At 41.1% G+C, this 23,111-nt stretch overlaps 1 protein-coding gene across 7 annotated transcripts in view; it reads left to right on the top strand.

Moving 5' to 3' along the window:
* Positions 1–15,260: 15,260 nt before the first annotated feature.
* The window catches only part of ACSBG1 (acyl-CoA synthetase bubblegum family member 1), a 74,233-nt gene continuing 66,382 nt past the window's right edge, over positions 15,261–23,111 (top strand). Inside the window, exon 1 of one of the 7 annotated variants that reach the window (XM_044979600.1) lies at positions 15,261–15,479. In XM_044979600.1, coding sequence (XP_044835535.1) covers positions 15,478–15,479 — 2 coding nt within the window. In that variant the 5' untranslated portion in view covers positions 15,261–15,477. Of the gene's footprint in view, positions 15,480–15,546; positions 15,566–23,111 lie in introns of those variants that run through there. The other 6 variants (XM_044979596.1, XM_044979595.1, XM_044979597.1 and 3 more) reach the window with 6 other exon arrangements.

Raw genomic sequence — 23,111 nt, 5'->3', positions numbered from 1 at the left:
TGAAAGAGAAATTGAGCAATGAGCAAAAGGTCTAGAGGGTGAAATTGTTAACCTGAGTCTTGATGAGTGGAGCAATGTCCACAATGATCTTGTTGTATGTGCTTGTGTAATAACATAAGAAGGGAATGTCTTCCTTACAGAAACAATTGATACATCAGGAAATGCACACACAGCAGAATACTTACAAGAAGTAGCAGTAAAAGCTGTAACGAATTGTGAAAAAAAAATTCAAATGTCTAGTATGCAGCTTGGTCACAGACAATGCTGCAAATGTATCGAAGATGAGAAGAAATTTAGAAGAGAGTGAAGAGAGTCCCAAGCTAATAACATACGGTTGCAGTGCTCGTTTGATGCATCTCCTAGCCAAAGACTTCAGTGTTCCAGAAATAAAGGCCAATGTTGCTGAAATTTCAAAATACTTCCGTAACAACCACTTTGCAGCAGCTGCTCTGAAAAAAGTGGGAGACGTGCAATGCACGTCCTGTAAGACGTGCAATGCAACTCAGTAGTGGACTGTTTTGAGCCGCATATCAAGAACTGGCCTAATCTGATGACAGTTTGTGAACAAAATTGTGAAAAAAATAGATGGCACTGTCACAAACAAAGTTCTCCACTTTGGGCATAAGAGAAATGTTGAACTAAGTACTCTGAAGCCTATTTCTGTCACCTTGAACAAAATGCAGGGAAATAGCTGTTTTATTGCTGACACTGTTGAAATTTGGAGGGAACTGAATGAGATCTTAAAAAGAAAAATATGCAATGACAGAGTTAAATTACAAGCATTAAAAAAATGAATGGGACAAGCAATATCTCCAGCTCATTTTCTTGCAAATATTCTCAATACTTGGTATCAGGGTCAAACCTTAACTGCTGAAGGAGAGGAGCTGGCTATGACATGGACATCCAGCAATCATCCCTCCATAATGCCAACTATATTAAACTTCAGAGCTAAGGGTGAACCATTCAAGAAATATGTGTTTGCTGATGATGTTTTAAAGAAAGTCACACCAGTGGACTGGTGGAAATCATTTAAGCACTTGGATTCAGAGACTGTTAAAGTGATAATCTCACTTTTAACAGCAGTAGCTTCTTCTGCCAGTGTAGAAAGATATTTTCTTCCTTTGGAGTAATTCATTCCAAATTGAGAAATCATTTGGGACCTGAAAAAGCAGGAAAGCCTGTTTTTCTTTTCCAGATTATGAACAAAAAGGAAAATGAAGATGAAGATGACTGAGTTAGCTGCAGAAGCCAATATTTTAAGTTTCTCATGTTGACCTGGCTGACATAGTCAATTTAATTTTTTTTAAATTTCATTTAACTATTTTAGTTAAAAACAATTTTAACAAAAACAAACCTTATTTTAAAAAAAACTTGAATGTTTAACTAAATTCAAAAAATTATATACTTGTTTTGTTAAAATGTTATATGTTTGCTGTTGAAGAAAAAAATCCAGAATACATAACATTATTGTTTTAGTTAAATAAAACAATTTAAATGTCTGCCTGGTGATGTTCTCCTCCTAATACAGCATGGCAAGAAAATCTTCCAAATATTAATGATTAACCTGTTGAACTGGAGATAGTTCACCTCCCAATGACTTCATAAATATCTGCTTCACTTACCTTTGGTAAATGAAATAATAGAACAATCATTCATTTTCTGATATAGCTGTAAAACTAATCTGAAAATAAATCACTTAAAAATGTATAGTGTGTACCTTCTAAAAATGAAACCTACATCTATCTCTGAGTTGTGAAGAATATGTATTAAGGTTATAACAATCAACAAGAATGCACTTTTATGTAGAAATCCATGATTAAATTAAGTCTTCCTGACTAGTGATTTAAATCAAATCCACCCTGCTACTTGGCTGGGAGTGCTCATATTGCCTAGCAATTTTGATAGACTGCTCTGGCTCACCATTGCTGATGCTTCAGTCTGCTCTTACTCTTTAGCCTGTTTCTTTTCCCATGCTATCCAGCCTGTTCCAGCTTATATCTGTTCCTGCCTCAGCTGGCTGCCTGGCAATTCTGACACAGGTCCCTCTCTAGCTGGAGACTGCAAGAAATTTGCAAAGAGGTTACTATAAAGCTATACAGTCCAATTATATTTCCCATAGAAAAACAAGTTTTCTCTACCAAATACCTCTCAAACAAATAAACAAACAGACAAATCCTCTCTACTGTAGTGGTTTAGCTACCTTTGTCACTGTGCTTCTCACGGCTTGAGCTTGGGAAAAGAACAAGTATTTGACAGGTCTGTGGTTCCTTTCACCCCCGCTAATCACTAAGCCCTTAGCTTCCTTCCCAAGTACAGTACTTTCCTTTTAATTTGGGGATGGTTATCAAGTTTTCCCTGTTATTCCTCTGACCCGAAGAAAATAAAATATTTTAAAGACCAGATCTCTGAGGTGGCTTTTTCTTTTCTTTTTTTTAATTTAGCACTCATTCAGAGGACTAGTTTCAGAGCATTCTAATCAGAACTCATGCTCCCTCCATGACGTCCACTCCTGTCATTGAACTACTCAAAACTACAGACAGCAGCCACCCATAGAAGCCAGTGATCCTCTAGCTGGACTCCTTCACTTGCCATAGAAGATAAGACATTTTAGGTGATAAGAGGAAGAAAAAATTATGCTTAGAGGGGAAAAAATGTCTGGAATGTATTCCTCTTGACTCTGGGGTTCTAAAAAGCTGAACACCCACAATCAAAAGCAAAGGGCCCACTTGGTCTGCAATGGCCTGCTGCTTTGTTACATTCTACAATAAAAATTATCCAAGCTGAAACTAACACATAAGGTTTCAGCCCAGGGTTATATACGTTTTTCTTGTAATGCTTAGGAAAACCAGTAATAAACTTAAGTGGGCTTTCTAGAGCCCCGCAGGAACCCTTTTGAAAACGGTCACCAAACTGAAGGAAGAAGTAGGGAGATTTCTCTGGCACTGATGGATTTTAATCACTCTGGACAAAAATACTTATTCCTGAATCCTGGGCCCCATAAATATACACTTTTTTGCCTTTGTAATGTTCATATTGTGCTATTACATGTTTTCAAACAAATTTCTGGGAGTGGTTAGGATGAGACAGCTTGGGACCCACCTCCAAGGTTTTCTCTCCTGCCACCCCCCATTTCAAATGGCACTTGATAGGATGATACTTACTGAATACTGTGCTGCATTGTCAATGTGCTGGGGATGTATTTCAGGAATAATACACTTCTAGCAAAGGGGATAATATAAATTTAGGAAAGGGTCAATATAAATTTATTCACCAAGTGGCCAAACACAGTTTTCTTAAATTCTGGCAGGCTATTAGTTTAGTGATGAGTAGAATCCTTTTCAATATATATGGTAGGCCTGGTTCTGTGAATTGAAGTAAAAGGGAGCTGTTGGCACTCTGCCACTTACAGGAAAGGGTTTCTTATGTCTTATTGACTTGAAGGTCAGAGTCATATCCTAATTTAATTAATCTGCATTTTCTTGGAGAAAATAGTTTACTTGGATGCTCTATTTTGAAACTAGAATTAATAAGAATTGCTTCAGTTGTTGTAAGCTGTGAACTGATTGGTTAGATATCCTAGCAAAAGAGAAAATTTGCATCTTAAAGAACTATGGTCTCATTGAAATTCTTCTCATGTATAATTACAGAAAACTGAATAAAAAAGAAAAGTTTTAACAGTAAGCAACTGGCAGGCACTGAGACATTTCAAGCATGTTAAAATCAGAGAGAAATGAAGCTTTAGTCTCCTCCTCCTGCATTACGTCTTTATTTGAACAAGTATCCTGTTACTGTTAGTTTCTTAAATGGTCTCCGTAGCTTATTTATGCCTGATCCAGATAAATTTTTAGCATATTTGTTGTGGAGAGCTTGTCAGAATGGCTGGCAGCAAAGAGACCCTTAAGAAAAAATTGCAAGATGAAAATGAAATTGCAGAAAGCGACGAAACCAGGTAAAGTACTTGAGAATTTATACTAACAAACAATATCTTTAGTTCACAAAATTTAAAACTAAAGACCTGATTCTGCTCCTGCTAAAGTCAATGAGAACCATATTTACTCAATGCTAACTTTACTATTTAATGCAGAATGACAAAAGTCCTTTGTTGAAACTAGAAAGCAAGAAAACTGTGCCAATAATTCTGAATTGACAATCTCCTTTGCTAATCCATAGACTGTCTGAATTTTATTGCTACTAGCATTATTCAGTTCAGACTATGTCCTATCCACAGTATCATAATTGTCAAAATTTTACCAATTCTGTTCTGGAAGTAACGCAGAATGTCCCTTTGTAGTGTGTGTTGTGCATTTATTTACAACAATGGTCAGTTTGCACAGTCTCTGGCTTTTTTATTTTAACACCCTGTGTCCAGTGGCATAGTGTTCACTGCATAAGACAGTTTCAGTTAAATCCAGAAATGGGTGCAGCAGAGATTGGGGGAAAGCGGTGATCTGAATACTGACGTGAAGATTTGTAGTTCTACAAAAACTCAAAACAGTTCTAAAACAAAAGAGAGTATAGAGTTGAAAAATGGCTTAAAAGTTACTTCGACCTCAGGGCAGCAGTCACTCTCAGCGTAATGTGATTTTTTTTCTCCTTCAGCATACATATATGTGAAGCGAGCAAATAGTACTGTAGAACTGGCAGCCTGCTCAGGGTGAGCAACAGCTAATATCAATTAATTTCAGAATCTTGAAATTAATTGTCTTGATTTTTCCAATACATGAGAAAGCTTGGTTCCTGATAGACACCTCATTCTAGACTCACACTAAGCACTGACAAATCATTATCAGCACCTTAAAACTTTGTTTAAATAAGATCCATTTGTATTTCCCTTTTAAGATTTATTTTTCTTCCCACCCCTTAAGTTCTTGTTTCTTTTTCATCTAGAATACATGACTGCTAATATTTCTAGAGGCAGAAGTAGTGGTTCTCTCTATTTCACACGATATCGGAGTACCTTCTGTGGTAGCTTAATGTAACTTGTGTTTTTAAATGTGTACATAAGTGAGTAGGGTAGAATCCTGGTTCTGTTGAAGTCTGTGGAAGTTTTGGCATTGACTTAATAGGGACAGAATTTCACACCAATCTGCCATGGTAACAAGCACTTGATTAAATATAATTTGAAGGAAATTCAGGTTAGGAACCTATCAGTGGACTTAAATATTCCAAGCTGGCATTAGACGTATCACATGAGGGACTTAGTCTCAAGGGTGGATGAAATCACCATCCAGCCACAACATTCTCAATACGCTTCTTATTAGCCAACCTGTTGGTGCAATGCATTTAATGTTTAACATTAAATACGATTTTAAAGACATTTTGCAAAAAGACTATCTTTACTACGTTCAAAATATTTACCCATTTTCCATCAAGATGCAGAGGACTTGGGATTCAATAAATAAACTATAGGTTCAGGTCTATTACAAATGTACCAAATGAATGGCGCAAAATCCAGGAAATATAACTCAGTGCATAAAAACATAAGAACGGCCATCCTGGGTGAGACCAGTGGTCTGGCTAGCCCAATATCCTGTCTTCAGTGCCAGATGCTTCAGAAAGAATGAACAGAACAGGTCAATTGTTGAGTGATCCATACCCTGTCATCAGGTGCCGACTTCTGGCAATGGAAAGCAACTCAGTACATTGCATTGTAAAAAACAAAACAAAACAAAAAAACTTCCCCACAATCAATAGCTTAGTCTAACAGTTCTAAAAATTCAATTATGATTCAGATAGTCAACTGCAGAAATTCATAGCTATCTGCTAGACAAAGGTAATTCTATGTGAAATTCCCAGATCAAAAATTTCAGTAAAACGGAAATAAGTTTGTATAATTAATTTGTTAAAAGAATCTTTATTAGAGCCCTGCACTGAAAATCTTTTGACTTTTTGACCATTTAATGAGGTTAAACCCAACTCCCAAGTTTCTGGAAATAGGAAATGCACAATTAAGACAGTCCAGAAAACCTTAACTGTGCACCTGTACCATTTTCATGTATCTTTGATTTATATAATAGCAGCTGGGAATATTTTGAATCCCTCCTATTCCACTCTATGAGAAGTCCATATTTATTGGGGTAGACATATTACATTTCCTATACTTTTCTGGTTTGAATGTGGGCTTTTGGAAATATCCAGACTGTGACTGTGGATAACTTAAACTAGACCTTTCCCATCTTGCCTATTCAGATGAATGAGCCCTGATTTTGGATTTTGTTCTGTATTCAGCAATGCAGTTAAGTTAATGTTTAACATTACAGTCAATGGGACATAAGTACATACTTAAATTGAAGTGTATGTTTAAGTGCTTTGCTGAACTGGGGCCTCTGTGAGTGTCTACAGAGTGGATGGGGATATGGGTGAATATATGATTCTCTGAGAGCGTTATGTGTGACTAACAGGATGCAGTATTGCCAGCTCTTGTGATTTTTGTCACAACTCTAGCAATTTTGGGGTGATTTTTTCATGTGAAAAGATGAGGAAAGGTTGCTAACTCATGAATTTTCACGTATTCAAAATGGCTACCATCTCCCATTACTGTCAATGGGGCTGAAGCCAGCAAGATTGCCACCATTCCCCTGCAGTTTATCAGCTTGTAGAAGTGAGGCTGCCCTTAATAAAGCTGTCTGTCACCTCTCGCTGTTTTCAATGAGATTGAAGCTATGCTTACAGGCAAAATGGCTGTCACTGTACAGTTTAGGGGGCTAGACGGGATATGGACTCTGAGGAGGCGCAAAGCCACTGAAAGGTAAATGAAGAGAACGAGGGGAAGGGATCAGTAGGGGGAGCAGGAGGCATGATGCAGGGGGATGTGGGGCAGGAGGGAAGCTGAGAAGTTGTGGTGCAGAGAATGATGAAGTGAGAAATAGAGGGGATTGGATGCCAGCTCCCATAGCATGGGGGTGGAGGCGGGTAAGGGGAGTCCCCTCCGAGCAGCCAGGGGAAGGCAGCATTGCCAACTCTTGCAAATTGATCACAAGTAATGGGATTTTAGTGACTTCTAGTAGACTGGCACCAAGATCACTGCCTGCAGTAGAACAGGAGCAGACTGATCCATCTCTTGGATGGGAAAATTGCATATAAGAAAAGACATCAAGGGCATCCTAAGAATTTTACCTCAGGTTTATTAATTTTAGTTCACCAGTCTCTGTTTTATCACTTGTTACTATGATTTCATGGGGAAATTTGAAACTTAATTTAAGAGAAGATTGTGAAATGAGTGACATTTACTAGAAGTTTGTTGCGTCCCACTAAAGACGGTGGACTATTCCAACTATTATTAGTCATTACCTCTTTTCCTGTCTGGTCAGAGCAGAAGGGAATAATTACTACTGTTACTATTACTGTAATGAGGATCTTCTGGAATACATCTCTCTCTCTCTTTCTCCAGACTCTTTGGAAGTATGTGTAATAATTATTAGTAATTAATAATGGCATGCCTCCCAACAGTCCTGGGTTCCATGGGACTGTCCCATTTTGACCCACTAAACCCCATGTCCTAGTTGAAGTAGATCCTTTCCTGCATTCAGTGGCACCCACAGCCGTACATATGGTGCGTATCATTGGCAGGGGCAGAGCTAGAGAGGGCAGTGGTTTCAGCTGCTCCTGGGCATGGTCAGCCCCCTTGGGCATGTTCAATGGTTGCAGAGAGCTCAGGGATGGGAAGTGACATTGCACCTGCGTGGGCTGGAAAGTGGAGGCTGAGTGTGGCATGGGCATGGTAAAAGAGGCACTGGAGCCAGGGGCTGCAGTGGAGATGGGCCCACAGGGATTGACAGTGACCAAATCCTGCTTATCTGTTGGAAAGGTTGGGAGATATGTAATATAAGCACAAACCACACTGAAGACATTTTCTTAACATAGTGTTCATATTATTACTGTACTAATTATTTATTTTACTATTATTTTCTGTAAAGTCCATTACTGTAACCACTACAGGCTTAAAATAAAGTGATGAAAACACCATGAATATGAATTCCACAACATTTTATTAGAACAACAGCCTCACCTTTCCTGTAAAAATGAAATTGGACTTTATATTTCCTCTGTCATCCACTAAACATAAGTGTAAAACTCTAGATGATAATTTATGTGCTCATGTGGCCAGGTAGATTTACTTTACCATCAAAGGTAATTTTGTTAATTTGGACCATTTTCAGGCTAATGCCTTCTTGTATCAAGGATAATATATATTCAGAAAATATTATACATCCTCTTAAGGGCAAACTATACATTAACCTTTTGCGCTGACGAGTAATATTGATAACCTATTCATGGGCCTTCAATTGGATTGTCTTCTTCTTGAATCTTAATGTAGCTAAAACAGGAATTTCTCTCTTAATTTATATTTTGTCAAAAAATAAAAATAAGAGGTTTGTGACTTGTGTAAATATCCATATTATAGATTACTCATAAAATCTGTGCTTTTTGCAAATTATAGATAAAGACTTGTTCAGTCTTTGCATACTTTTACTCAACAGATGTCAGGGATATTGATACATAAGCAAAGAGATTTTCTTCACACTGGTCAATAGATATATACTAAAGGAGAAGAATCAAGAGAAAAAGATGCTGATCTGTGACTTTTTATATTACCTTTGGACTTTGTGAGGGCAGTTTAACCCTCTCAAATTTTGTTTTCATTTTGGCAAAGGGGAGTTTTGCTTGGTCTTTGTTGATTTTCTGTTAAAAGGATATTGGTGACACTGGAGTTTCAAGGACTGGAGATAGTCATTTGAAATACTTGAGATAGATATGCTTCTGTGGTGGCGTTTATAAATAAACTTGTTGCCGGCTCAAAGAGCCCGAGGCGGAGCAACAGCAGGTTCGTTGCCCGGTGTGCGTCACACTAATTATCACACCAGGGTGGAGAAGCAAAACCAGGTTTATTTGAGCCCAAATAAGGTGCCAGGGAGACATAGCAATCTCAAATCCTGCACACCCGCGCGCAGGCGGGGTCCCAGCATTTATACCCCACTTGTTTGTGTAAGCCTTTTGTTCGGTTTTCCCCCTCACCCCTCCCTTCCCAACAGCAGCTACATTAGGCATTACATTTCAGCGTGTAAGAAAAGTTCTCATTCGCATGTTTTATCTGTTGGCCTTGTCAGCTTAGGCACATGAAGCCTTCTCCCCCCTTCCTCCCGCCTTCTCACTACTTTTGCTAGTTTAAGCGGGACTGCAACTGTCTGCTAAAAAGCTGACTCTCACATATTCTGCTTTTAGGCTGTTAGCATGCAGGTTGGTTAAAGTTCACAGCATGTAAGAACTTTGGTTCACTTCAGGCCCAAAGTCACAACTTTGGTTTACTTAGGCCTAGTGACACCAACAAACTGGCATAGTACTTTTGATCCGATCAAATCCATATACATGGGCTTGAGTTTGGGCAGCTAAATTATATACATAGCCATGTGTGTGCTGGACACAGGGTTCTAGGCTGATATGATATCCAGAGCCAGAACTCTGATATTAAGGAAGATGAAAAAGTGCAGAATTTGTGGAGGGAAAAAATAGATTCTGTGACATGTTTTTGAGTCTGGAAACTGGACTGGAGTTACTTGAACAAGGACGGGGAAGAGAGAAAAAGTAGAATGAATTCTATCCAACTCAGCCTCATTGTACTCTCTACAAATGGCATACAGAAGTGGCTACTAGAAAGTTTCCAATGGAGAGCTGGATTTCTGCTGTATAGGTCAGAAGGAAGCAAGCTAGTCTATTCCAAGATCATTCTAGGGTTGTGTCATACACTGTATCTGCTGAGTAAAGCCTTTTTTGACTAAAAAGCTTGATGTATTATTCTTACTTCTCCATGCTAATCATATGCTAAATTTGTCTGTTTACCAAACTAAAAGGAAAAGAGTCAACTGATTCTTGATTATATTTAGTCACTACAAAAGAGATTTTGGTCCTTTTCTTGCAAGTCAAGATAGCCACTTCAGGAAAGGCTATTGTTGGCAGCAGGAGTGTAGATTTGGAGGGTATATAGAGGTGTTGTCCTCCCCAACTATATACAATGATTTTTTTTCAGGAGTTTACAATTCAGATTAAAAAAAACCCATTTTCTATCCACCCGTAATTCCTAATGTGAGGTAGAGCCCTGCAGTGGAACTGGGATCCCATGGATCTTGCAGGACCCGCTGCCATAATTGCAGGAGCAAGATATAAATTCAAGAATCAATCCGGGACTGGGTGGAGTGGGCTTCAAAATATAATCCTCCCATGCCACAAACACATGAACACCCCATCCAGCAGTCACCACTTTCTAGCCGCCCAGCTCTGAATTTCTGCTGGCAGTAGCACTGCCTTCAGAGGGGGGTGGCTGGGGAGTGGTGGCTCCTGCCTCCCCCCCAAATATAGAAGTCAAACTATGCCTATGATAGCAGCCACCCTTTTATAAAAACTATCAGCTACCTGTGAACTTTAGTAGGCAGTAATGTTTTTTTATTGTATTTTGTTCTTTAAGCTTAATGTGGCTTTTGCATTACATTAGTAGTTTGAGAAAGTTTGGTTCAGTATTTATGAAAAACAAGTTTGCACAGTCAGCGGTAAATACTCCTCCTCCTCCTCCTAGCTTGTAAATCAGCTGAGCCTGTTGGCAATTAGGATTAGTAGGGGTGGCTCTTTGGACTAGTGCAAGTGTGCGAGAAGCCTATTTAGCATAACTTTGTCTCCTCCGTAGAATCTAGCCTGGATTTCTTATTATTTATTTATCTTGTGGCCAATATGTGGGTTTCCTCCATTACATTTTGATGTTGCACTTCATATGTTTTATAGAAATACGCTTATGAGTGTGAATATGATGTAACTGGAATATGCTTTATGCAGAAGGTCTCTTGTAAGGTATCGTAACAAAGGTTATAACCTACTGAATATATTTATATGTATGTATCATTCTTGTATCTGAAGCTAAAAATATGAAGTATAACTCTGAGGTCCTATTGTAATTATCGAAGGGTGGGCCATTAATGGTGGTTTAGAATCTTGATGGCTCCCATTGACTATGACAATTGGTTGTAAATGGCTCTGTTTACTTACAAACCTTCCTGTGTACGCGTGGGCCAGCCCAGGAAGAATGGAAGCTGGGGTCTCACAGGACATGTGATCATGTCACCTGATACTGGAATCCATCCTAAATCTGGTACTCTTCCATTTAAAAGAAGGGGTGGGGACCCAGAGAGACAAAAGATTCCCGCCTTGTGCCAAAGCTATAAAAAAGGGGTGAAGCAGGACAGAGGTGGCTGCCAATCATAAGAACACCCCTGCTTTCCACCTAAAATGTCTGCTGGAACTAACAAGGACTGTACCAGGGGAAAGGATTGGGCCCAGACTAGGAAGGAGTTTAGTCTGTGAAAGAAGCTTATTGGAACATCTCTGAGGGTGAGATATTCTCTGTAATCAGTTTCCTAATGTATTAGGCTTAGACTTGCGTGTTTTTGCTTTATTTTGCTTGGCAACTTACTTTGTTCTGTCTGTTTATTACTTGAAACCACTTAAATCCTACATTTTGTACTTAATAAAATCACTTTTGTTTATTAATTAACCCAGAGTAAGTGATCAATACCTGGGGGAGCAAACAGCTGTGCATATCTCTCTATCAGTGTTATAGAGGGTGGACAATTTATGAGTTTATCCTGAATAAGCTTTATACAGAGTAAAATGGATTTATTTGGGGTTTGGATCCCATTGGGAACTGGGCATCTGGGTGTTGGAGCTAGGTGACCTGCTGACCTGTTTTCATTTAAAGCCTACAGCATTGGGGGCGTGGACCAGACCTGGGTCTATGTTGCAGCAGGCTAGCGTGTCTGGTTCAACAAGGCAGGGTTCTGAAGTCCCAGGCTAGCAAGGAAAACGGGCTCAGGGGTAATCTCAGCACATCAGGTGACAGTTCCAAGGGGGTCTCTGTGACTGAACCCATCACAACATTATTTATGTCCACTGAGTTCACTCATTGGCACAAGTGGGTGCATTCGCAGCTTTCCACGTCCTGAGAGTGTATTCTCTGGTACCATAACCTATTTTAGTGACGTGGAGTCACAGATTTCTATATATCCAGTGATGAGACACAAATAAGGGGTTATACAACTTGGCAGCCTCAGGGTGATATTCTCATCTCGCATTAATGTAAAGCTAGGATGACTCTGCTGTCTTGAGTGTTTAGAATTCTTACTGAAAACTTGTGGTCTTTAAACCACAGTCCTTGCAGGAGGGGCTAACATTACAACAGGAATTACCAAGAAGTATTCAAGATGATTTAGCCACATTTCCTCCTGGAATTGCACCTTGCACGACTTGTACCTTCATAAGGATGGGCACAATTAAACCCTTAATATTATCTAAAGATTCCAACATGTTTGCATATTTATTTAATGTATCTAAGGGTTCAGTCCTGCCTCAGTGGCAGTTGAGAATGTTTGGTGAATAGTTAATTCACCGAAAAATGCATTGTTACAGGGTGCAACTGGCCTTTTGACTCATCAGCTGCTTCCCAGTTGGGTTTCAAGGGATAGCATCTGAGCCATAAAAATGGGGAAAGACTGAGATAGTGGAGGGTTCAGTCTGGAGAAGGGCAGGTGAGAGCTTCATGGGAGTGAGAGATTGGCAGGTGAGAGCCAGGAGACTATAGAAAGAAGCTGCAGGAGGCTCCTGGGAGAAAGCTGAAGGTAGAAGAGCAGCAGAGGGGTTTGTTGGCTGATCCCTCTTAACCAGAGGCTGGCCAACCAGGGCTGGAGATGACTGAAGGCCAGAGAGCAGCAGAGGAAGTTGCCTGCTGACTTCTAAGCTGGAGAGCCAAAGCTGAGGGCCGGAGAGGGCTGATGGCAGAGAGAACAGTGAAGGGATTTATCCACTGATGTCTCCATGCTGGAGAGCTGACGGCCAGGGAGAGTGAGGGATGCTCCCCTGGTGAGGATGAGCTCCAGCAGAGAGGCTGTGGTGGTTCCTGCTGAGAAGAGCAGGGTTGCAATGCACCTGGAAGGGCTGAAGTAGCTGTCCTGGTCAGAGGTTCTGGAACTAAGGGTGCGAGGGGTGCTGCTGCACTCCCTGGCTTGAAGTTGTTCCATTATATACAGAGTTTACTATTTGGTTTAATGGCTTTCAGTATCCCAGCTATAAAAATTGTTTCAGCACTCGTGGTCCTGGTTGAAAGATAGGAGAGGACTGAAGAAGAGCCCACCTGTGGTGGAGGATGCTGGAGCATGCTAGATGCTTTGTCCAGGGCTGGCCTCACAAGTGGGTGACTGTCCTTGGCACCATGGTCAGGGAGTGCCATGGTCCAGAGGCAAGATTGGGGTGGACCTCAGTTGCAAGGCTGTGGAAGGGAGCTTAGGGCAATGGGGCAAGGGAAGCAGTGAGGCCTGGGGGCAATAGAGAGTTGGGGAGCCTGAGAAGGCAGTGGGGGTGAGGAGGGATGGGTGGAGAGCCCACAGAGCTTAATTTGTTCCAGGGCTTGCCAGAGCTAAGCCCTGGCACCTCTAGGCTTGGCAGTTAGCCCCAGCACCTCTGGGCTTGCCGTGTCAGTTACACATCACTCAACGGCCAGAGGAACTTCTCGAGCCTCGGCACCTCTTGCATTACAAATTAAGCACTGGGATCCAGGGAGGCATCTTGGGCCAGGGGGGATGGGTGGGGAGCAGGGATGATGTGTGGGATGGGTGAGGGGACCAGGGGAGGCAGCAGGTCCAGGGACAATCGGTGTGAGACTGGAGGAGGCAGCAGGGGTTGAAGGCAATGGGGGGATGGATGGATAGGATGAGTGGGGAGACTAGGGAGGCAACAGGGGCAGGGTGGGTGGGGAATCTGGGGAGGTAGTGGGGGTTAGGGACTATGGGGGTAGGCTGGGTGAGGACTCTAGGGAGGCAGAGGGGGCTGATGCACCAAAATGCAAGTTCACCCAGGATGCCATTTTCTCTGAAGCCAGCCCTGGCTTTGTCAATAGTGTAAAGATTGTGGGATTTTAAGGACCGCATAAACTGGGTGTGAGAAATGGACTATGTGTGGGACTTTTAGTAATAAACTAGTCCCAAAGAGGGGAAGTATTGAGGCAAGAGAGCTATTGTGGAGTTACTGGGGACTCTGAAGAAAAGGAAACTAAGGCAGTCCCTTGTTCTGCCACAAGAGGGCACTTCAGGCAGGCCTGCCTTATTACATGCATTTTGGGGGGCATTGAAACTTATCTGCATTTTGGGTCAAATTTGGCAAATACTTTTGGCTGAAAAAAACTGGGAAGAAAAATTTCAGAAATGTCAAAAGGTTTTTTCCAGCATTTTTCTAAATGAACTGCTTTGACAATGTTGATTCAAATCAATATTTAGAATATTTTGTTTGACCCAAATTAGTTTTTTTTGTTTCTACAAAAATATTTTTTTAAATCCAGTTTTGGTTTGAAACTAACTAAAATATTTATTCTTTTACATTTTTCTGTTCGACCACCGAACCAAAAAATCAATTATTTGCTCAGCCCTATCTGGTGGGAGGCACTACAGTCCTTGCAGGTTTGGCCCCAGATATTCTACCTGAATCTATTGGACTGTGAATAGTGGAATGTACATAGACAATAAATGATGGGGAACATACGTACTAGGAGCTTAACTGATGTCAAATGATATTTTCTTAACAATTGATCTTTTGCTGTATTAGGACATATCGGCCAGGGAAATTGGGTTCATGGGAGAATCTTTTTCATGTAAAAGCAGCAAAGAATCCTGTGGCACCTTATAGACTAACAGACGTTTTGCAGCATGAGCTTTCGTGGGTGAATACCCACTTCTTCGGATGCAACACGAAAAGCACCCACGAAAGCTCATGCTGCAAAACGTCTGTTAGTCTATAAGGTGCCACAGGATTCTTTGTTGCTTTTACAGAACCAGACTAACACGGCTACCCCTCTGAATCTTTTTCATGTATTCTAGTATTGGTCTCTTAAATCATTTTGGTTTCTGAACAATTTGAGAGACTTAATATTTCAAATTGTCCTCAAGAGAAGAAAGCAGTGGGATAGGAAAGCCATGTTTGATCAAAAAGTTCTGTAGTGGATAAAAATGGCATATTTTCTAATTTAGTTTCATTCATTACTAGGCAAGTTATACGCACATGTTCACTCATGCCCACTGAAGGCAACAGGAATGCACATATGAAGAAACTATTTGCATAAGTAGAAGTTTGCAGGATCCAATCCTAAATTACTAAAGACAAACAACTAGACATTGCACAATAATTCAGGTACGATAAGGGAGTGCAGTGATTAGTGCAGAGGAGGTACACCTACTGTTAACAGTATATAGCAATCAGTAGTCAAAAGCTTACTGCCTTTAGGAAAGCAGATTGTAGGGTGAGACATAAATGAGCTAGCAGCAAGTGCTGCTGAGTAAATGAAAGAGCTGCTGCACTGTGGAACCTGATGTGAGCAAAACACAAGCAAATCTTTCCGAGTGGAGAAGCAGCTGTCCCCCAGGAGGAGCAAACGGAATCACTTCTAGAAGAAACATGTGAGTGATAGAAGAAATTTGTGAACTGGGAGACTGAGACACCCCGCACTAGAAGCTCGCACATTCCATCTTAACCCATCTTCAGGGTAATGTAATTTAATACAAAACAAACAACAAAAAAATCCCCACACTAGTGCAAGGATAAAGTTACTCTAGTTAGAACTCAGCAGTTAGGAAATGCAAATGTTATGGCTGACCATGTAGCCTCAACTCTGCTTGTTTCATACACAGTGGGGACTATTAAAATGAGATATTATAATATCTCTTTATCCAATAACATATGTATACAATATATCAACTTAGTACAGCTAAGTAAGACAGGATCAATGCCTTCTGAACTGTGGGCAGTATGCAGACATCGGGAGGTGTGAATGGAGAAGCTATGCTGGGGAGGGAAGTCTCTATAGCACCTAAATGCTGAAGATGTGAGGCACTCCATGCTGGGTCCAAATCAGCTGGTGTAGAGGCTTGCATTCTATGACCCAAGATAAGGACCACTTGATCAATGTATGGCTCAGAATACTAATGGTTTGGGGAGGTAGATTAAATCCCCAAACTCCTGCAGAGTTCTCATACAAAATCTATTTACTTGGTCTTTGTGTGAAGGGTGGTGAATTTGACCAATAGTGACCAGTATTGTGTTGGGGTGTATATATAAGGAGTTACAATTAAATATCATGAAACTTTAGGTAACTACGACACTGTCTGTTTTACATTAACATAATGTTTAATACAATTAGGTATTTAGCACCTGTAAACACACATACATTCTTGACAGTTTATAGAAAGTTGCATTCATGGTTGTTTAATTTGTAACATTAGACATATAGGGCCAAATCTTCAGCTGGTATAAATTGGTATAGCTCTTGCAAAGTTATATAAATATGAGGATATGGGAAGAGAACAGGAATAGTGGCGGGCTATGAGGCTAAAGTGCAATACTCAACATGCAAACCAAGGTGCTTAGCAACCCACTCCGTTTTGAGGTCTTGCAATAATTGGCACGCAGCAGCAATGTTCTTTTTAATTCAGGTGTGAAAGTAGAATGAATTATATTGTAAAAATAAGAATGGATTTAAGAAATGTTGTATGTACCTTTAAGCAGAAATAAGAAATGTTGAAATACAGGTGCCAGGAAAAGAAACATTAAGCATAAACAAGGGTGCTAATGGCGAAACATTAACAGAAGATCCGTAATAGTTAGTAAGGAAATAAGATATGCATGTCTACCCCAGGTAAACTTATCAGATTCTGCTTCCTTTGTTATCTTGTTAAGTGCTCCCCCTTTTATCTGTATAAATAAGATAGTTTGTGTCTTGCATGGTGCTCACATTATCTGGGTGTTATTAGCAGAGCGCTGTGCTAATAAAACAGAGTGGTCTGACAAACTGTGAGTTCTGATTCTAACTTTGACAATTTGGAGGTTCCACCGAGATGGCAACCATCTTCACTGGGGCTGTGTGATTCCTGACCGTTTTTGTAGGACGACCGTGGCAGCCGGCACCTGGGCATTTGGCCCGAGCGGTCCTCCACCAGAACGGAAAGGCGCACGACCACAGTGAGGTCTACGCCATCGAACCTGCTGGTTCCCACTCTGTTCTGGTAGGAATCCCGGGATCTGACATCAGGAATCTGGTCAGGTAATTATTTCTGTGTTTTGTCCGGACTGAGGACTGTCCTGTCTCTGTGTCTATCTGTTCTCCTGTGGAGTGTTTGAGTCTGGGTGCCATCTCCGTCCGGGGATCGGCCGACCAAGGGGTTCCTGTCCCCACGGTCTGAGTGAGTGGAATCTGCACAATCGCAGCCGCATCGCACTTTGGGTAAAACCCTTGGTGTGAAAGCAAGGGCGATAGAGGCAGTAGCCTGTGGGCTCCTTTTGTGTGTTGCACCTGGCATCGCTCTGACAAACCCGAATTTCCTTCTTGTGCAATTGGTGTGTGAAGTCCTCCTGTATGGGTAACCAGACGTCTAAGTCGGGGCAGTTCCCTAAATGAACGCCGGCTCATTTATGTATTTTAGGATGGGTCCGGACTCTTGTAAAAAGGGTCCAGACTCCTGTAAATTTCTGGAAAAATGGTCTAGGCTAAATCAGGGGGATCCCAAAACTCAGTGGCCACTGTTAAAATCTTGGAACAAAGACCGAGTGGACGTCTTAAAGGACAAACTCGGCCAACCTAAAACTAAACTGGCTAAAGGAGAGGTTAACTGTTTCATGCAGTGGTGGGAAGAGGCAAATCGTAGGTGGACAAAATCAAAACTCGCCTCTCTCAAATATTCAAATAATAAGTTAAAAGCTTTATTAAAAGCCTCCTCTCCCACCACCAGACCGAGCGCTCCCCTTTACCCCGTTCTCCAAACCCCGGATCGATCCAACCCCCTTAATACTCCCATCTCATTGTAAAAAGGACAAAAGTCCCCTTGTTCTGTTCCCCTTTGTTGTCTGCCTCAGAAACTGATTCTTTAGTGGTCCACTACCAATTCAGCAAAGGGGGGGGGCTCCTCAACTAGCCCCCACCCTTCCTGGTCCCTTTCCTTGAACATTTCTTTCAAAATTGTGAAGTGACCACAATATCACTCACAAACGGTTCATTGGAAAAAAGCAGGATCGGGCCCAGAAAAGCAGGCAAGCAACAGATAAAGAAACTGAAAAACAGGTTGGAAGCCCAAAGGGCATAGTGTCAGGAGTAAGAAAAGCAGTAAGTGCAGGCATGAACCCCTGGAACAATACTTAAAATGGTGAAATCTGAGGTGATAAAGGTGTCATTTTGGGAGATAAACAAGTGATTTAAGGAAAGAGAGTGAAAAGTTAACTCTACAGAGGCTGGAGAGAATTATGCAGTTAAACTTTGTGAAAATGTTAAAAAGGACCATGTTAAAGAGAGAATTCTTGGTTTCTTTGCAGCCAGTTTGAAGGGAAAACGGGCCCTTTTGCAGAAGAATGCCTGTAAATAATCCAAATATATATACAGCTATGTAAAAACAAAGCAGTGTAAAGGAATGTTAAGGAAAAGAAAATGTGTATGTATCTATTTGTCTGTAAAAATATGTAAAGTTCTAAGAATCTAAACCAGCACATCTGGTTTGTAAAACTCCTGTTTTGTAGGTGTAAGATAAATTGTTTTTGTTTTTGTTTTTAATGCCACTAAAAATTCATTTGACTCGTTAATTCAAAGTTGCAAAACTGACAGACCTTTTTGCAAGACACAGGTAATTAGTGTTATTTGGCTTTGGGATTTAGCATTTAACCCTTAAGGGGTAACTTGATTCTTTACAAAATTTAAAATGTTTTTAAATAAAGACCAAGTCATGGCTGCAATAGGGCAGTCAAAATCAGGAGAATAGGGAGAGATTCTAGAGTCTTTTTGTTTGGTTGGTTGGTTTTTTTTGTAACAATAGCAGATAAAAGCTGTAGTGAAAGAATAAAAAATGAACAGTGACCCTGTGAGGCAACAGCAGAGGTGAGGTGCACAAAACAAAAAGAAGCAATGTTAAAAATACTGAGCCTTAAAATGGCTCTGTGTAATCAGACTGTCACTTTGATAAGGGTACATGAAAACTCTGTAAGAACAAAAGAAACAGTTACACCTTATGTAAAAATTGATATGGCTGTTTAAAAAAAAAGTTGTAGTATAGAAGGAATGTGCATTTTCCCTAGGACATGTGCAGTGTACATTGTAGAAAGGGGTAAAAGAAATGCAAATGAAACGTGCTACTGGAATTAAAATCCTATTAGGGCTCCAAAAAGAGCCGCAATAGACTGTGTTTTCTTTTTCAGATCTCTGTGTGTTTTGTAAGCAGGAGTTGAAAGTGGAAAGAAATCAAAACTCTGGTGGAAGTTGATTGTGTCCCTTTTAAGACAGAGTCTCTGAGCTATGCTGATGGCTTTGAATCCAAGCCTGTGTTGATGCAAATTACCTAACTGATAAAGGAAGGTGAAAACTGCCAGCACAAAAGAAATTGCCTAAATAAAAGACATGGTATAACAAGATCCCTTTAAGAGATTTGATGCTAAATGTTATTGTTAATATTAAACACTGAAATAAATTTAAAGTTGGTAAGTACCCCCGTAACACCGTATAGTGTGTATGATTTTTGGAAAAATCCTTGAAGGTAATATGGTAATGATGCTTCTCAGCTATTACCTGTGAATAAACTTAAAGCTTAACACAGCAGGAAAAACATTACAAACTTGGTCTGCTATATAAGAAGAAAAACTTGAAGTACACCACCTCATGAATTTAATAACTAAACAGTGGAATAATTTTCCCATAACCCTTAAAAAGTAGAACCCATTAAAACCTGGCCTGCCTATAGAACAAAAAACACAGGAAAATATGGGGATAATTCCTCTGTTTTGCCTGCAATCAGCAAGGGTATTTGTAAAAGAAAGGAATCTTTTAAGCGATAATCAATGCCACCCCGAAAGGGGTAGAAAAATGTTTTTTGTCTTTCAGAAAATCAGAAAAAGCTAATACCAACTACAGAACAACCTATTACAAAAACAAATGAAAGTAAAAAAAACATACTGCAATAACTATGGAATGTACTGAAATGCAGATATTTAGAACATAAGATGTTTTGGGTAATATCAGAAAATATTAAGGTTTTGATGCATCTGTTAAAGCAAAGGAAAAAACATTGTTTGATACTTATCAATATAAATAAATGCAGTATGTCTCCAATACGGTGAGACAAAATTTGTTAAGTGAAGAAATTGTTGTTAAAATCACACACCAACAGGCTCTGGAAGCAAAGATATGGAAGGTTAGCCCACTCCCCAGATTGCACCTGGGATCTTTCTGGCTGTCCTGGACCTCAAACCAGTGGGCTGGGGAGAAAGGGAAACTATTGGACACCAGAGGTTGTACCAAGTGGATTCCTCAAAAGTGGGTATGCTTATCCATGCCTGTTGCTCCAAAGCCCTGTAGTAAAGACATCTCACTAGAATCCTGTATGTGAAATAAAATTAATAATGAGACCACAGTACTGTATAATGGGCTCTGTGTATGTGTTAATTCTTGGGGAAAAAAGTGTTTAAAAACTGTTAGTAACCCACCAGAAGACAAATGTAAATGTAATATAAGTACTGTGTTTACCAATAATCACATTTACTATTTGCCACAACAACAAAAAAAGAAAGTCTCAGCTTACTGTAAGCCCTGATTTAGCTGAGTTCTCTATCAATCTTGGCACTGAATGGCAAACAGTTACCAATCATCTGTTAAAACGTAAAATGGTAACATAGTTAATGTGGAAAACGGGACCATTCATATTATACACGCAAATGGGGACATGTTAAGAATTGCCACTTCAGAAAAACATCATAGCTTACCATTGGTATAACATTTTCTGGATGGTCTCCCACAACTACTGGCATACTAATGTTACTACCCCTAATTGTTTTTGGTTTTAAATTGTATGTGTTTAATTAAAATGTTTAAAATGTGCTGGTGGATAAAACAAATGTATGCAAAGCTAAAGCCACAGGCCCAAATCACCTCCCAGTATTTTCTATTACGTGGACTAAATAAGAAGTGACACTGGCGATTAATAATCTTAGTGTCAAAAGGGGGATATGTAGGAGCAGGATTTTATAATGTCCCATAAGAATTAAAATATAATTTGATTTCATCCTGCTAGCCACCCTTTTTGAATAGCAGAAAGGAATGACCCTCTGGGACTATAAGATTCTGTTTTCCCATATGCATTACAAATTGGGCCCTCTCTAACTCTTTGTTTTAAGATTTAGGTAGTAAGAGACAGGATTCTCTATTGTGTCTATGGCCTGTCCTACACTAGGACTTTAAATCGAATTTAGCAGCGTTAATTCGAATTAACCGCTCAACCGTCCACACCAGGAAGCCGTTTAATTCGACCTAGAGGGCTCTTTAGTTCGAATTCGGTACTCCACCCCGACGAGGGGAGTAGCGCTAAATTCGACATGGCTATGTCGAATTAGGCTAGGTGTGGATGCAAATCGAACTTACTAGCTCCGGGAGCTATCCCACACTGCACCACTCTGTTGATGCTCTGGACAGCAGTCCGAGCTTGGATGCTCTGACCAGCCACACAGGAAAAGTCCCGGGAAAATTTGAATTCCTTTTCCTGTCTGGACAGTTAGAATCTCATTTCGTGGTTGGCCATCGGGGCGAGCTCAGCAGCACCGGCAGCGATGCAGAGCTCTCCAGCAGAGAAGTTCATGTAATCTCTGAATAGAAAGAGGGACCCAGCATAGACTGACCGGGAACTCTTGGATCTGATCGGTGTGTGGGGCGAGGAGTCTGTGCTTTCGGAGCTGCGCTCCAAAAAACGGAATGCAAAGACCTACGAGAAGGTCTCCAAATCCATGAGAGACAGAGGATACAGGCGGGATGCAACGCAGCGCCGCATGAAAATCAAGGACCCCAGACAAAGCTACCAAAAAATCAAACCGGCAAACGGACGCTACGGAGCCTGCCACCACTGCCCCACCAGCGACCATGGACTCTGACGATGGGACAGTGTCAACGGCCAGTTCCTCGGCGATGTTCGCGGACGGGGAAGATGAGGAAGGGTTTGTGGAGGACGAGGCAGGCGACAGCGCTTACAACGCTGGTTTCCCCGACAGCCAGGATCTCTTCATCACCGTCACAGAGATCCCCTACCAACCGTCCCCGGCCGTTAACCCGGATCCTGAATCAGGGGAAGGAGCAGTTGGTAAGTGCTTTAACCATGTAAACTTTTATTCTTAATATAACAGGAATCTGAAGTATGTGAAAAGGATGTCTCTCTATATATGGGGATAGAACAGAAATCCTCCTGGGAGATCTCCACGAAGCTCTCCTGGAGGTAATCGAAAAGCCTCCGCAGGAGGTTCCTGGGGAGAGCTGCCTTATTGGGTGCTTCGTGGTAGCACACTTTTCCGCGCGAGGCTTTCATGAGGTACTCAGGGAGCATTGCCTCCCCACGCACGGCTGCACAGGGCCCTGGTTTGTGCTGGCTTTCACGCAGCATGCGCTCTCTATCTCCTTCAGTGACCGTCCTCAGGGTGATCTCGCTCGGAGACTCCTGCATCTAATTAGGGGAATTACTGTAATGTTACGCCTGGTCCAAAGTATTTTTAAAAAATCTCCGGACAGACGGCATAGCAGAGACTCAGCACGCTGCTGTGTGACGAGCGTAACGGAAAGCCAAAGAATCAAATGGACGCTCATGGAGGGAGGTGGGACTGAGGACGCAAGGTATCCCACAGTTCCTGCTGTCTCCGAAAAGCATTTGCATTCTTGGCTGAGCTCCAAATGCTTCTAGGGTCAAAAATGGTGTCCGCGGTGGGTCAGGGCATAGCTAGGCAATTTACGCAGCGCCCCACCCACCCCCAGAAGTGAAAGGGAAAACAATCCTCTGTTGACTCTTTTACATGTCACCCTATCTTTACTGAATGCTGCAGATAGACGCGATGGTGCAGCACTCAACACCAACATCCTTGCTCCCCCCACGCTATGGATGGCTGATGGTACAATACGACTGGTACCCGTCCTCATCATCAGCCTATTGGCACATGGGGCAGTGCAAAAGGGCTGGTAACCATGCTGACTAGCATCGGTAAGGTCAATCAAGGGCGCCTGGCCCTAATTTTTCCTGGTAGATGGTACA

Source organism: Mauremys mutica, chromosome 11, assembly GCF_020497125.1.
Source record: "Mauremys mutica isolate MM-2020 ecotype Southern chromosome 11, ASM2049712v1, whole genome shotgun sequence".
In the NCBI taxonomy this organism is placed as follows: domain Eukaryota; kingdom Metazoa; phylum Chordata; order Testudines; family Geoemydidae; genus Mauremys; species Mauremys mutica.
This window is presented reverse-complemented; position numbering and strand designations above follow the sequence as displayed.